The sequence below is a fragment of the Chrysemys picta genome, chromosome 6, assembly GCF_011386835.1.
Source record: "Chrysemys picta bellii isolate R12L10 chromosome 6, ASM1138683v2, whole genome shotgun sequence".
In the NCBI taxonomy this organism is placed as follows: domain Eukaryota; kingdom Metazoa; phylum Chordata; order Testudines; family Emydidae; genus Chrysemys; species Chrysemys picta.
Genome location: NC_088796.1, coordinates 21,375,725 through 21,389,394, shown reverse-complemented (window position 1 = coordinate 21,389,394; position 13,670 = coordinate 21,375,725). Strand labels below are relative to the sequence as shown.

Here is a 13,670-nt window from a genome sequence, read left to right as displayed (position 1 = left end):
TTTTTCTATTTTCATGAGAAAAGAGGATAGGTTTTTAAACTCTACCTTTTCATGACAAAATGATCTCCAACTGTTAAACTGTTGGTCTCGGTACTATTATAGAAAAGTGCATAAACTTCTTGCAAAGGAAGAGTGCAGGAAAGAGCATGTGAAAAATTCCCACCAGCAGGAACATAATTTCCATGAATGTGGCTTCCTGGAAAAAGGAAATGGTTTCCCCCTCTCAATTGAAAAATAGGCAGTGACTGCCAGGAGGAAAACCCACCACATTCATGCCTCAGAAATGGGTCATTTTGCACACATCTACAAGAGTCAGGGGGTAGCCGTGTTAGTCTGTATCTACAAAAACAACAAGGAGTCTGGTGGCACCTTAAAGACTAACAGATTTATTTGGGCATAAGCTTTCGTGAGTAAAAACCTCACTTCTTCTGAGGTTTTTACTCACGAAAGCTTATGCCCAAATAAATCTGTTAGTCTTTAAGGTGCCACCAGACTCCTTGTTGTTTATCTACAAGAGCAATCACAAAGAAAAGCAACTATCATTCATTGCCGTGAAAGCTGTCAGATCACTAATGGCCCTGGAGATTCCTAAGCATTTAGATTTCTTCCTGCTTAATAGAAGAGAAATGTGGCCTCTCTTTCAGTCCTGCAGCGGAAACAAGATATTTTAAATATTAAAGCAAGCAGATGCTCTCCAAAGGCTCTCTACATCACAGAGGCTCTTTATCCACTCAGACACTGGCCCCTGAATCTCTGACATGTACAGTCCTGCACCATGCAGGAGAGTAATTGAGAACCACTATAGAGTGAAGGGGTTTTAACTAGAACTCATTGAATTATTTGTTGTTGACTAATAGTTGCTGTGAATTTGTCCTTTATTTCCACAAATACCCAGGGCTTGGTTGAATATTCATGATTAAACCCCTGTTGGAAGGGGGACTAAGGCTGGCCTTCAGACACAAACAAAACACAACAAAAGGAGAAACAAAACACTGTCTCTTTGAGGCACGCCCTTTCTGTTGAGTTACTGCTCTGCCCTGGCCAATTTCCACAGTCAAGCCCAAGGCTATCCTCAGCTTGATCCAAAGGAGAAGCTCTTGTCAATGTCAGGTAGGCTTGCTTGTGAAAAGAACCATCCTCTGATGTGACTGAAGCAGAATCTTCATGCTTCTAGAGTGGGGCTTGGTCTGGGAGCGTCCTGATTCTATTCTCTCCCACCAGAAGCGGGAGAACATTTCATCACAGAGCCCCAAGCTACTTTGCCTTTCTGTTTATAATCTGCCATAGGGCTAGATTGTGAGTGCAACCTGCACAGCCAGGGAGTGTAAAGGAGTGGGGGCACCAGGTGCAAGCTACCCTAAACCTGAGTCAGGGTGTAGGGGGAGAGTATGGACTCTGTGCCTGATAATCATGCTGGGAGCCAGCAAAGGGACAAGGAAAGCCAGGGCTCCACACACACATCAGCCAACAGGGCTGGCTGGCAGTGGTGAGGGCGGGGTGAAGTACATGTGATGTTCATCACCTTGATCTGGATTGAACTAGAGGCCTCCAAACCTAGAACCACGAGTCTCTACAGCATGAGCTGCAGCTAAGAACTGAAATAGACTCACGTCCTCTTTGGATTGGGTGCAGATACATACAGACCAGTGGGTTATATATGCTGGATCAGTTCACGGGCAAATGCAACATATTCCCTAATATGCAAACAGGCATCGTAGAGCAATTGTAACTCAGAGGGCAAGTCTGAGTTGCATTTCCTTTAGGGAGCTCCTCCTGGAGCAGCACAGATATATGCCACTGCCTACTCAGGGCTGGGAATAAACTCTTCCTCTTGGCCCTAAATGAGTCAAGCGGGAGATTTCTCTACTTCCACCAGACAAGCATCTCTAGAGCAGGGCAGCTCCACCACCTGATTCACTTGTCAGGCAGATAAATCCTCCCCTAGCTGGCTTGGCATGGGTATGTTCACACCACACATAAGAGCAACCTCAGTGTAGTGCTTTTATTCACTACAATTCCCGCAAAAGATTTTTTTTTTTTAATATTCAACCAGCTCCAACCTTAAGGAAGGGGATGAAATTGTAAGGTCACCACAAGAAGACAAAAATGGCCAAAAATATCAAAAATTAAAAGGCTGAATTCAGGACTTCCCTTTCCTATTGAAGCTGATCTCCATAAAGGACACCAATAATTTCCCTTACAAGATAATCAGGGTTTGTTGTCTTCTTTCCACATACGTTCCAGGCTGCAATGATTTGTTTAAAATAATTTAAGACAAGATTGTGTGTGTGCGTGTGATTAAACAAAGCAACAAAGTCTATAGCTATATATGTGTGTGTGTCTGTAAGGAAGCAATGGAGCCTGCAATGTGAAGTGCGGGTATGCAGAAAAGCATGACTTACTTTCTGGGTATGTTTGAGAAACCGCAGGATTTGTGTGATCCATCAAAGAGTTTTTTCCACCCTACCGTGGAACTGTGTGTTCCATGATGATCTGACACATGGGAGTTCCCGGGTGGCCTTTTCATCTCATGTGAGATTACTGATGCTAGGAAAGCAGATAGCCTGACATTTCAACCTCCCTATTCTGTCACCTTAAAGGAACAATAGAGATGCAAAATGAAGCTGTTAGAGGTAAACAGAGAAAGATACTGTCATGCTGCCTTAAAAAATAGTTTTTGGTTTCTGTGCCACCTGCTTATCTCCTTTGGTGAATTTTATTCTACAAAGCATGTTAGAACCGACAGGCCCATCCGTCATATGGCGATTGGGCTTTTCTTCTTGGAGCAGACAGCATCTTTATTAGCACTAGGCAGGCTGCCAGGGTGAGAAATGAAATGCCCAGAACATATTAGGACTGTATATTAGATTGCAGCTCAGATATTTTCATTTTGATTCTACCAGATAAACTGGTTCACGCACAGATCCCAACAGGACAAAGATCACACTCCTGCTATGATTACAAACAAAACAAAACGACTGCCCCTGCCCCCCAGAGCTTACAATCTAAGCCAAGCAACAACGGATGGATACAGAGAGATGGAGAGAGCACAAGGGAATGAGACAACATTGGGCAGCTTGACAGGCTGTGTCCCCGGCACACTAGCTCTGGGTGTGAGCAGCAGGGACTCTCCTTCAGAGTAATAATGATCACACTTACCCACTTCTGTAGCCTTCTTCTATCTGAGGTGCCCCAAGCACTTTATCAAGATTATAACTGTGGAATTTTTCTTTGTTTATAAATTTATCTAAGAAGTTTGTTAACTGACAATTGTATTAGCCACACATTGAAATTATAGCGGGAACACAGGGCTGAGAGCCAGCCTCCTGAGCCCTGTTTTCTGCTCTGCAGCTGACTCACTGATTGGCCTTGGGCGAGTCATTTAATCTCTCTGTGCCTCATTTTACCATCTGTAAAATTGGGATAATACGTCCCTCCTTCAAAGAGGCTTATTAAATGTTGTAGTGTTACTTATGAATCCAAAGTCACACCGTAAACCTGGCTTGAAAAACAAATGTCGAAATCCCCTTTTTGTTCTTCTTCACTGCTGCAGATACAAAGGGTTTAAAGGCAACTGCGCCATTTCCTTCATTGATCAGTTTAAAGCCCTCCACCAGTGCAATAAGTACTGCGAGATGTTGGGGTTGAAATCCCTCCCAGGCGGTCATCAAAAACAAAGGAAACCAACAGCCATGAAAAGCAAAGTCCCTCCAAACTCACCGAATGTACAGAAAAGAGTGGCCAGCACACAGGCAACCAAGACAACATAGACCTCCTGTCTTCAAAGCATCCAGTAACATTGCACAAGCTCCTCTCTAGAAATGCACAGGTACCGAAGGACATGACTGCGGAGTTAGACTGAGCCTTCTGCATTATACCACCATTTTGAAGCTGTTCTTTGATAACAGCAACCAGGAAACCAGCTGCATCGGTGGCCTAGCAGGCTGCAATTCAAAAGCAATGGAAAGTTTTCAAAGCCAAACAAAGCTATCTGCCTCGATTAACTTTCAAGTATTTTTACATCCGTCACGTCAGTGTATATTTGTGTATTTGCACACTCTGTGTCTTGGTCTTTGTGCAGGAGATGGATCACTGGAGCATTTCTGTCTCCATTCAGCAACTCCCAGATCTCTACGCCAGCGATACTGTGGCATTCAGCAGCTATGTAAAAATAAAACTACTTAAGCCACCACTTAATAAAGGTTTTGGACTAGAGCTCGATACTGGCACTGGGGTCAAGGATGTATGAGAATAATTGCTTTATTTCCTAACTCTTTACACAATTTTAATCCTTACTATACTCCTATTCCTTGTACTTTTGCCAATTAAATTCCTTTTAAAACAAGCATAAGCCACATGGGTATTTGGATCATTAAACACACCTGTTCTCTGAACAAGCTCAGGGATTTAGCTGCCAACTATGTAGCTTTCCTCGTAAAGTTCGGTCACCCAGTTGGAAAAATCCTAAAACTGAGCATCACCTGGGAGTTTCTTATCCACAGAATTTGTTTTGTCCCTGAGGCCCTGATCCTGCGATTGGATCCATCTTGCTCCCACCCAGATCCTGCTGCAGGATTGGGGCCTGAGGGCCCAAGCTGCAGGGTGCTGAACACAACTCATACTGAAGTCATTGGGAGTTAAGGATATTCAGCACCTTGCAGGACTGAGACCTAATTGACAACGTGTGATGCAGTGCACACCCCACACAAGGCCTGGAGGGGTTCAAGAGCTAGGCCAGCCAATTAACTGCCCAGGCTGCACCTGAAGGCGAAAGGGAGCAGGAAATGGGCTCAGCTGAGCAGGAAGAGGAGGGGCCTGTATAAAGCCCGGGAGCAGTGAGTAGCAAGAGGCTGCAGTCACTCCCTGGGAGAAGGGAGCTTGGGCTGACAAACCTGTGGTGGGAGCCAAATAGGTAGGAAGACAACAGCAAGGAGCAGAACTGTACAGACTTTGGCTGCTTGATAGAGAGTCCCTGGGCTGGGTGTAGTGGGTGGGCCTGGGTTCCCCTACCAGTCATTGGGAAGTGGTGCAGGGTGTTGGAGATGCAGGTAGACAGCTGGTCTAGAAGCACTTTGAATTCCCCAGAAGGGGAGAACTTTAATGACCTGGCCGGAGGGCCAAGTCATCAACAGGAAGCTATAACTCCTGGAGTGAGTGGGGCCATAGGGTGAAAGAGATGACGGGTAGAGACACGGCCAGAGGACGGCAATGCCTAGCAAGAGCTAATCCCCAGAGCCACCAGGAGGCGGCATCACATGCGGTGAGTAGACCCCGTGACAACAAAGGTACAATAGTTTTTGTCTTCACAGGGACAGTCTGAGTTTCTGAAGGAATAGCTTAGAGTCAAGTGTGCCTAATGCAAGGGGGAGCCACCATGACAGTCCACATTGACCCAGAATTCCCAGACAATAGTAACTGAGATACTTAGAACAGGAAATTATTGTGGTGACCTCGATTCTCCACTATGTATGAGCAGTGCAGCATATTGTGAAGACTGACTACCATAGGGATCCAGGTGTGGTTCCCTGAATCTCAACCACCCACGGGGCCTGCTCCAACTCCTGCCACTGGCATAAGGGCCATATCTTATCGGTGAAAGACCAGGCATAGAGGAGCTGTGCTCCACCATACACCCTTGTATCCATACCTACCCCCAGACTGCCCCTGATATGCCCCCTTCCTCTTTATGTGGGGAGAGGAGGAGCTAGAAGTGAGTTTCTGCCCACTTTCCACCAGAAAAAAGTGCCCCTACCCAAGGGGAATTCTCCACCAGCTACTTATATGGTGCAAAGTGATCTAAACAGGCTGAAGAATCTGGCTCTGTATATCAAATACCACTTTCTCAGGTGCTCAGATACCACAGTGATTGGAGCAGGGTAAGAACCTGAACAGAACAGACTAGAAGGGGAAGATTACAGGCCAGATTGATGTCATGTACATTTAAAAAGATCAGAGGATTTTTTAAACTAAGGACTGGGGGAAAGCTGACAGGCACTGGGTTTGAACAGAGACATCCCTTAGATGAGGATTTATTAATGGGGATTCTCAATATCTCTAGTAAAGAGAAGAGGCTAGAAGTTGATAAAGTTCAAGCAGGAAATGAAGAGAAACAGTCAAACAAAAGAGTCCCAGTTAATTACATCAGGTGAAGGCAGACAAAATTTGTCAATATTTAGTTAAAAGTGTTTGTATACAAATACTAGAAATCTAAATATCAAGATGGATGGATTTGAGTGCCTGGTGTTAAATAAGGATGTTGATATAATAGGTATCACAGAAACTTGCTGGAACAACAATCATCAATGGGATATGGTAATACCAGGATACAAAATATGTAGGAATGACAAAGTAGGTTACGCTGGGGGAGGGAGTGGCACTATATGTGAAAGAAAGCATAGTATCGAATATAGTAAAAATTTTACATGAACCAAACACTGCCATAGAATCTCTATGGATAGAAATTCCATGCTTGAATAGTAAGACCATAGCAGTAGGAATATGTTACCGACCACTTGGCCTGGCTGGTGATGGTGATTGTGAAATGTTCAGGGAGATTAGAGAGGCTACAAAAAAACAGAAAACCCACTGGGATTTCAACTCTCCCCCATATTGACTGGGTATATGTCACCTCAGAATGGGATGCAGAGATAAAATTTCTAGACACATGAAATGATTGTTTCCTGGAACAGCTAGTCCTGGAACCCACAAAAGGAGAGGCAAGTCTTGGAGTACAAGATCTGGTCCAAGAGGTGAATATAGTTGGACCGCTTGGTAAAATAGCAACCAGGAGTGACAGAAGCTCCATAAAAGTAGCCCCTTCCCCTGAGGCCCTGCCTCTGTGCCGCCTCTTCCCTCCCAAGACCACTTTTAAAAGTGATGCTGCCATGCCACCCCTCCTTTCCAGCAACCCTCAGAGCTGTCTGTTACAGCTGTCCCCCTGCTGTTCTGTTTTTGTGCTGGGTGGCTGCCACCCCCCCCCCCCCCCCCGGCTCTCGGTGTAGGGTGCTCTGCCCAGGTATGCGAGACCTAAAGTGGTCACATAGCTGAGCATATGAGTCATACCTGTGGCTCAGAACATGCCTAGGCATGCCTATGCTTCCCTGCAGTTCCCTGCCTTCTCTCCTACCCTGTATCAAGAGGAGCCAATCAAAGTTACTGGCGGGAAACTGCCTGAATTTGCCCTTAAAAACAGACATTTTCTGATCAGACCCCCGGAGAAGGTCCTTGCTTTGCCACCTGGTCTGATCATCTAGGGGTCTTTGGGGGGCCCTCTCCCCGCTCTCGTTTGTTTTTGAGCATACCCCCGTTTTTAAACTCCCCTCCCACGAACAACAAATTTGTGCCTGGAGATCTCCTGATTATTGTAAGCGAATCGAGTCCTCTTTGCGTCCTCTGATGCTGAAACTGCTTTTCCTGCTGCTGCTTTGGGGATTGGTAAGGAAAAACCTCTTGCACCCCCCTCCCCTTGTTCTAGCTGCTGGCTTTCTCAGGCAGACCCAAGCTAACTCCTTGGTCTGTATCTGTAATCTGCTTCTAGCTCCGCAGCGCCTTTGCTGCTAGAAATAAGCCTGCTTGCAGCCACCACTAGTTAAACCCCCCCACCCCTTTGAAGCTGTATCCTGGGCACACTCTGCCCTCTGGAACTACCCCTAGTATAAGGTGCACCCATTAGGTTAGATTTAGCCTTTAGTCTAGATAAATTGTAATTTCATTTTGCATAGTTGTGGTTAAGTTAGGTTTAGAAAATTGCTTGCAGTGTACTCTGTAAGTTAGGCTTAAAGAATTGTTGCATTGTGTTTTGTTACTTGTACTTGCTAATTTGTGTAGTTTTGGTTAAGTTAAATCATATATAAGCTTTTGCTGTGTTCTGTATAATTGTCTCTCTGCTGTTTAAACTTGCAGCCTGTCTGCTCTCTGTGTCTCTCTCTCTCTCTCTCTCTCTCTCTTAATCCCTTCCCCCACGTGCTCACCCCGCTCCTGCTGCTGCCAAACCTCAATTGTATTACTGAAGTCTAGCATAAAACCCCATTGGTTACCCTTTTTCTCTCTAACACCCCTCACATTTTACATTTAACCACTGTGACATATTTTTACCTAGAGTTGTTGGTTATTTAACCAACATTTTACCCATAACTGTTAGTTGGTTATATGCTGCTGTTACACACCCTTTACATAGAAATTGTTAGCTACCTGTTACATTTATACTTCAGTGTTAATTGGTTACCAACTGTATTGTACCCCACTGTATTGTACCCCAGTATTGAAACCCCCTATCCTATTTACTAAAAGAAACCCCTCCCCAATTGTTTACCTTAACAAACCCCATACCCCTCACTATTAAATTTTCCCTGTTTTTGCATTTTCTTAATAAAGTTTATTTTACACCCCACCAGTGCAGTAGTTGTCCCCCAAGATCCCCAACCTGCTGGCAGGGACAAGAGCAACCATGATGTAATTAAATTTAACATCCTTGTAGGGGTGAAATGCCAAAGAAACCCACCACAGTTGCATTTAACTTCAAAAAGGGAAACTACAAAAATGAAGCAGTAAACTAGAACTTAAAAGAGTAGACACAAGAATTAAATGTATGAAAGCTGCATGGAAACACCATAAAAAAGGCTCAAACTACATGTATATCCTTAATAATAATAATGAAAAAAAACAGTAAGAGGACAAAAACTGCCACCATGGCTAAACAGCAGAGCAACAGAGGTGGTAAAAGGCATCTTTTAAAAATTGGAAGTCAAATCTTAATGAAGATAATGGAAAGGAGCATAAACACTGGCAAACTAAGTTCCCTCTAAGCTGCGCGGTTGCGCAGCAGGCTATCAAGGGCTGCACAGGCATGCAGCCACAGGGCCTGGACTGGAAAGGTGCCTCTCCCCAGGATGCTGCGACAAGAGAGGGCTGGGGGGCAGCCTGCACCCCAAGCCCCTCCACCCCAGCCCCACCCCAGAGCCTACACCCCCCAGCTAGAGCCCTTACCCCCCACGCCCCAGCCCTAAGCCCCTTCCCGCACCCCAATTCCCTCATCCCCAGCCCCACCCCAGAGCCCTCACCCCACCCCGCACTCCAACCCTCTGCCTGAGCCCCGAGTCCCCTCCTACACTCCAAACCCCTCGGCCCCACCCCCGCTGCACATCACCTCCATATCGGTGCACATAACCAAATTCATTCCGCACATGGACGTAAAAAATTAGAGGGAACATTGCTGACAAGTCAAGTGTACAGAGTAATTCAGCAGGGCAAAAAAGAATGTGAGCAACTAGCCAAAGACACAAAAACGAAGCAAAAATAATTTTAAGTACATCCGAAGCAGGAAGTCTGCCAAACAATCAGTCGGGCCCGTAGACAACTGAGATGCTAAATGAGGACTCCAGGAAGATAACTCCATTGTGGAGAAGCTAAATGAATTCTTTGCCTCTGTCTTCACTGCAGGGGATGTGAGGGAGATTCCCACGTAAGAGCCATTTCTTTTAGGTGACAGATCTGAGTAACTGTCACAGATTGAGGTGTCAGTAGAGCAGGTTTTGAAACCAATTGATAAATTAAACAGTAATAATTCACCAGGACAAGATGGTATTCACCCAAGAGTTCTGAAGGAATTCAGATATGAAATTGCAGAACTTCTAACTGTGGTATGTAACCTTTTGCTTAAATCAGCCTCTGTACCAGATGCCTAGAAATCAGCTAATGTAATGCCAATTTTAAAAAAGGCTCCAGAGGCGATCCTGACAATTACAGGCCAGTAAACCTAACTTCAGTACCAGGCAAATTGTTTGAAACTATAGTAAAGAACAGAATTACCAGACACAAAGATGAACACGGTATGTTGGGGAAGAGTCAACACGGCTTTTGTAAAGGGAAATCACGCCTCACCAAGCTATTACAATTCTTTGAGGGTCAGGGTGTCAACATGCATGGGGATAAGGTTGATAGAGCTGATACAGTACACTTGGACTTTCAGAAAGCCTTTGACAAGGTTCCACACCAAAGGCTCTTAAACAAACTAAGCAGTCATGGAATAAGAGGGAAGATCCTCTGATGGATCAGTAACTGGTTAAAAGATAGAATACAAAGGGCAGGAATTAATTGTCAGTTTTCACAATGGAGAGAGGTAAAAAGTGGGGTCCCCCAAGGATCTGTACTGGATCTGTGGTGTTCAGCATATCTGATCTGGAAAAGGGGACAAACAGTGAGGTGGCAAAATTTGCAGATGATATAAAATTACTCTAGACAGTTAAATCCAAAGCTGACTGAAGAATTACATAGGGAATTCACAGAGCTGGGTGACTGGGTAGATGAAATTCAATGCTGAGTAATGCATATCAGAAAAAATAATCCCAACTATACATCCAAAATGGTAGGGGTCTAAATTAGCTGTTACCACTCAAGAAAGGTGTTGGAGTCATTGTGGATAATTCTCTGAAAACATCCATTTAATGTGCAGCAGCAGTCATAAAAACTAACACAATGTTGGGAGCCATTAGAAAAGGGATAGATAATAAGACAGAAAATATCATAGTGCCACAATATAAATCTATGGTACGTCCACACCTTAAATACTGCATGCAGTTCTGGTTGATTCATCTCAAAAAAGATATATTAGAATTGGAAAAGGTACAGAGAAGGGCAACAAAAATGATTAGGGGTATGGAACAGCTTCCATTCAAGAAGAGATTAAAAAGACTAGAATTGTTCAGCTCAGAAAAGAGATGACTAAGTTGGGATATGATCGAGGTCTATAATATCATGAATGGTGTAGAGAAAGGGAATACGGAAGTGTTGTTTTACCCCTTCACATAACACAAGAATCAGGAGTCTCACAATGAAATTATTAGGCAGCAGGTTTAAAACCAACATAAGGAAGTACTTTGTCGCATAATGCACATCAACCTGTGGAACTCATTGCCAGAGAATGATGCGAAGGTCAAAAGTATAAATGGGTTAAAAAAGAATTCGGTAAGTTCACAAAAGATAGGTTTATCAATGACCATTAGCCAAGATGTTCAAGAATACAACTCCATGCTCTGGATGTCCATAAACCTCTGACTGCCAGAAGCTGGGACTGGATGACGGGATGGATCACTCAAAAATTACCTTATTACATTCATTCCCTCTGATGTACCTGGCACCGGACACTTTTGGAAAACAGGATACTGGGGTAGGTGGACCATTGGTCTGATCCAGTATGGCCGTTCTTATGTTCTTAAGTGTTGTCTTGTAAGGCTTGCTATGATCACTGTCTGGATTCTGCCTCAGTCCTGCTAAAAGTGAGGAAGCCTCATTCAGGGAATATTGCTTGGTTCAGATGTTGAGTATGTTTAGGTGCATATACATGCAGGGCACACTCACTTCTGCAAAGACCATGCCCTCTTGTACCCCTTTGTGTAGGAGCGGCAGAGGGATTTTTTTCAGTGTTTCTGGACCAGGAAGATTCTGAACAGCCAACATCTGCCAGGTACTTCCCTTGGTGACTAGAATTTGTCCCCTTATGTATGTTTTAGCAGGACATTTGCATCCCTCTCCTTTTCTCCCCATTAGTAATAGGCTGGCTGCTTTCTGTTACCTCACATCTCCAGGAGGTTAGAATTGGGACGGAAAACAATCTAATTAGTTTTATTGACCCTCCTGAAGAATTTCACTTCCCCATTGCACTTATCTGGTGAGTTCACTACTGATGAGAGAACATAGAGGGAAAAGAATCTGCAAATGACTCCATATGGATGGGTTCTATCCCTGCGGTGCTGATTGCAGGATTTGCCCTAAACTCTTTGGGGCAGGGATTGTCTTTGTATTCTGTGTTTGTGCAGCACCTTGCACAGTGAGGTCCTAGCCCATGACTCGGGCTCATAGGTGTTACAATAATACAAACCAATAATAATATTGTTTTCCTTATTCATTAATCAAACTCTATCCAAACCTGTTGATCAATAAGTGGAACAGGCTGGAACCACAAATCCGGCTTAGGGATTGGTTTGATTGAGATGTGCTCATGGAACATATCACTTTGAAAGGCTCTTTAGGAACGATGATTTTTCCCAAAGAAGAAAAGCACATTTTCCCCACCAGAAACCATCATCAGGGAGTCTTATGAAATATTCGCTCCTGTGGCTGATTGCCATTATCAAAGTCCATTGATGGAGGGTTAATCAGTGACTCTAAAGAGTCCGGGCATGTTCTGGCTGGGTATGGGTATTTTGATGGGCCTGATATTTTTCAGTTGCCAGTTCAGCCAAGTACTGACCTCACTACTCAAAGGCTAAGTGTGATTTTCTTCTTATTGATCTTTCAGAACAAAAGTGACTATGAAGCACTGTGTAATGACAGCTATCCATATTAAGGTTTCATGAATGTGGACATCCTTCACGGCTATTAAAACGTTTTGCTTTTCCACTGCCCAAGATTTTATTGATTTTTTTTTTTACCATTCTTCCCAATTAATGAGTCTATTAGAGATACAATACACCGCTAATACATTCACAATGTAATGCACGTAACAAATCTTAAAGATACCTGTAGTGTGTCCATTGGTTCTTTTTTTCCGGCTTAGGATAGGAAAACTCAAAAGTACACTAGTTTTATACAATGATCTGCCTGCAACAGAACTAAAAAGTTAAAATGAATGACTGTTTCCTAAAAGATTTTTTTAAATCTCTGTGGCATTTGGATTCACTTTGAAGTGCAACTACACTGAAATAATTATACCTTGACAGTTTGCCACAGGGAAAGAAAATCAATTTTCTTAACTTTATCTTAGCTGAAAACCATTCTGATTAGTTTAAAAGTACCTCTGCTGTGATGCCTACAAATCATTCCCATCACTACCATCTGGTGAGCAGAGACTTCTGCTTTTCTACTAAACTCAACTCTCTTACTATCTCAGGCTATGTCTACACTACCCGCCTGAATCGGCGGGTAGAAATCAATCTCTTGGATCGAATTATCGCGTCTCGTCAGGATGTGACAATCGATCCCCGAATCGACACTTGTAGGAGTAAGCGCCGTTGACAGGGGAGCCGCGGAGGTCGATTTGCCGCTGTCCTCACAGCGGGGTAAGTTGGCTCCGATACGTCGAATTCAGCTACGCTATTCATGTAGCTGAATTTGCGTATCTTAAATCGACCTCCCCCTCCACCCCCCGTAGTGAGGACGTAGCCTGAGCCTCCTACCCCACTCCCAACCTGCTTATCTGTTTCATCCACCTATTTAGTGTTATGCAGATTATGAGCTACTCTGGGGCATTTTGCACTAACTGTCTTTTCTGTTATTAGTCTGTCCGTATAATGTCTAGCACAATGGGACCCTGTTCTTTGATTGAGGTTCCTAGGCATTAGCATAATACAAATAGCAACATTAAAAATAGCGAACCTATGACCCGCACCAACGGAGTACCAAAGACATTCAGTGTGAGTGAATGACCAAGAGAATGCATTGGTTACACACACACGAGAGAGAGAGAGAGCGCAAAGAGACTATTTCAAATAATCACTAAGGATCCTGTTCTGATCTCTTACAGATCTAAAGTCCTTTCCTTCATAGGCTGGCAAGTGATTACTCTGCACTATATGTTTTGCCAGTCTGGCCCAGTAAACATAACCCAGCATATGTGAAAAGCTGAGGAAAGAGTGCATTTTATCTCAGTTTAGTTCACTGGCCTGGGCTCAGGA

At 44.0% G+C, this 13,670-nt stretch overlaps 1 protein-coding gene across 2 annotated transcripts in view; it reads left to right on the top strand.

Annotated features, from left to right (window-relative positions):
* ALPK2 (alpha kinase 2) overlaps nt 1-4,345 on the top strand; it is a 72,477-nt gene extending 68,132 nt beyond the window's left edge. For both annotated transcript variants that reach the window (XR_010602125.1, XM_005303876.4), the window contains one exon: nt 3,554-4,345. Coding sequence is in view for 1 of the 2 variants with exons in the window: in XM_005303876.4 (XP_005303933.2) it covers nt 3,554-3,770 (217 nt within the window). In the remaining variant the exon portion in view is untranslated. The remainder of the gene's footprint in view (nt 1-3,553) is intronic.
* The last annotated feature ends 9,325 nt before the right edge of the window (nt 4,346-13,670 follow it).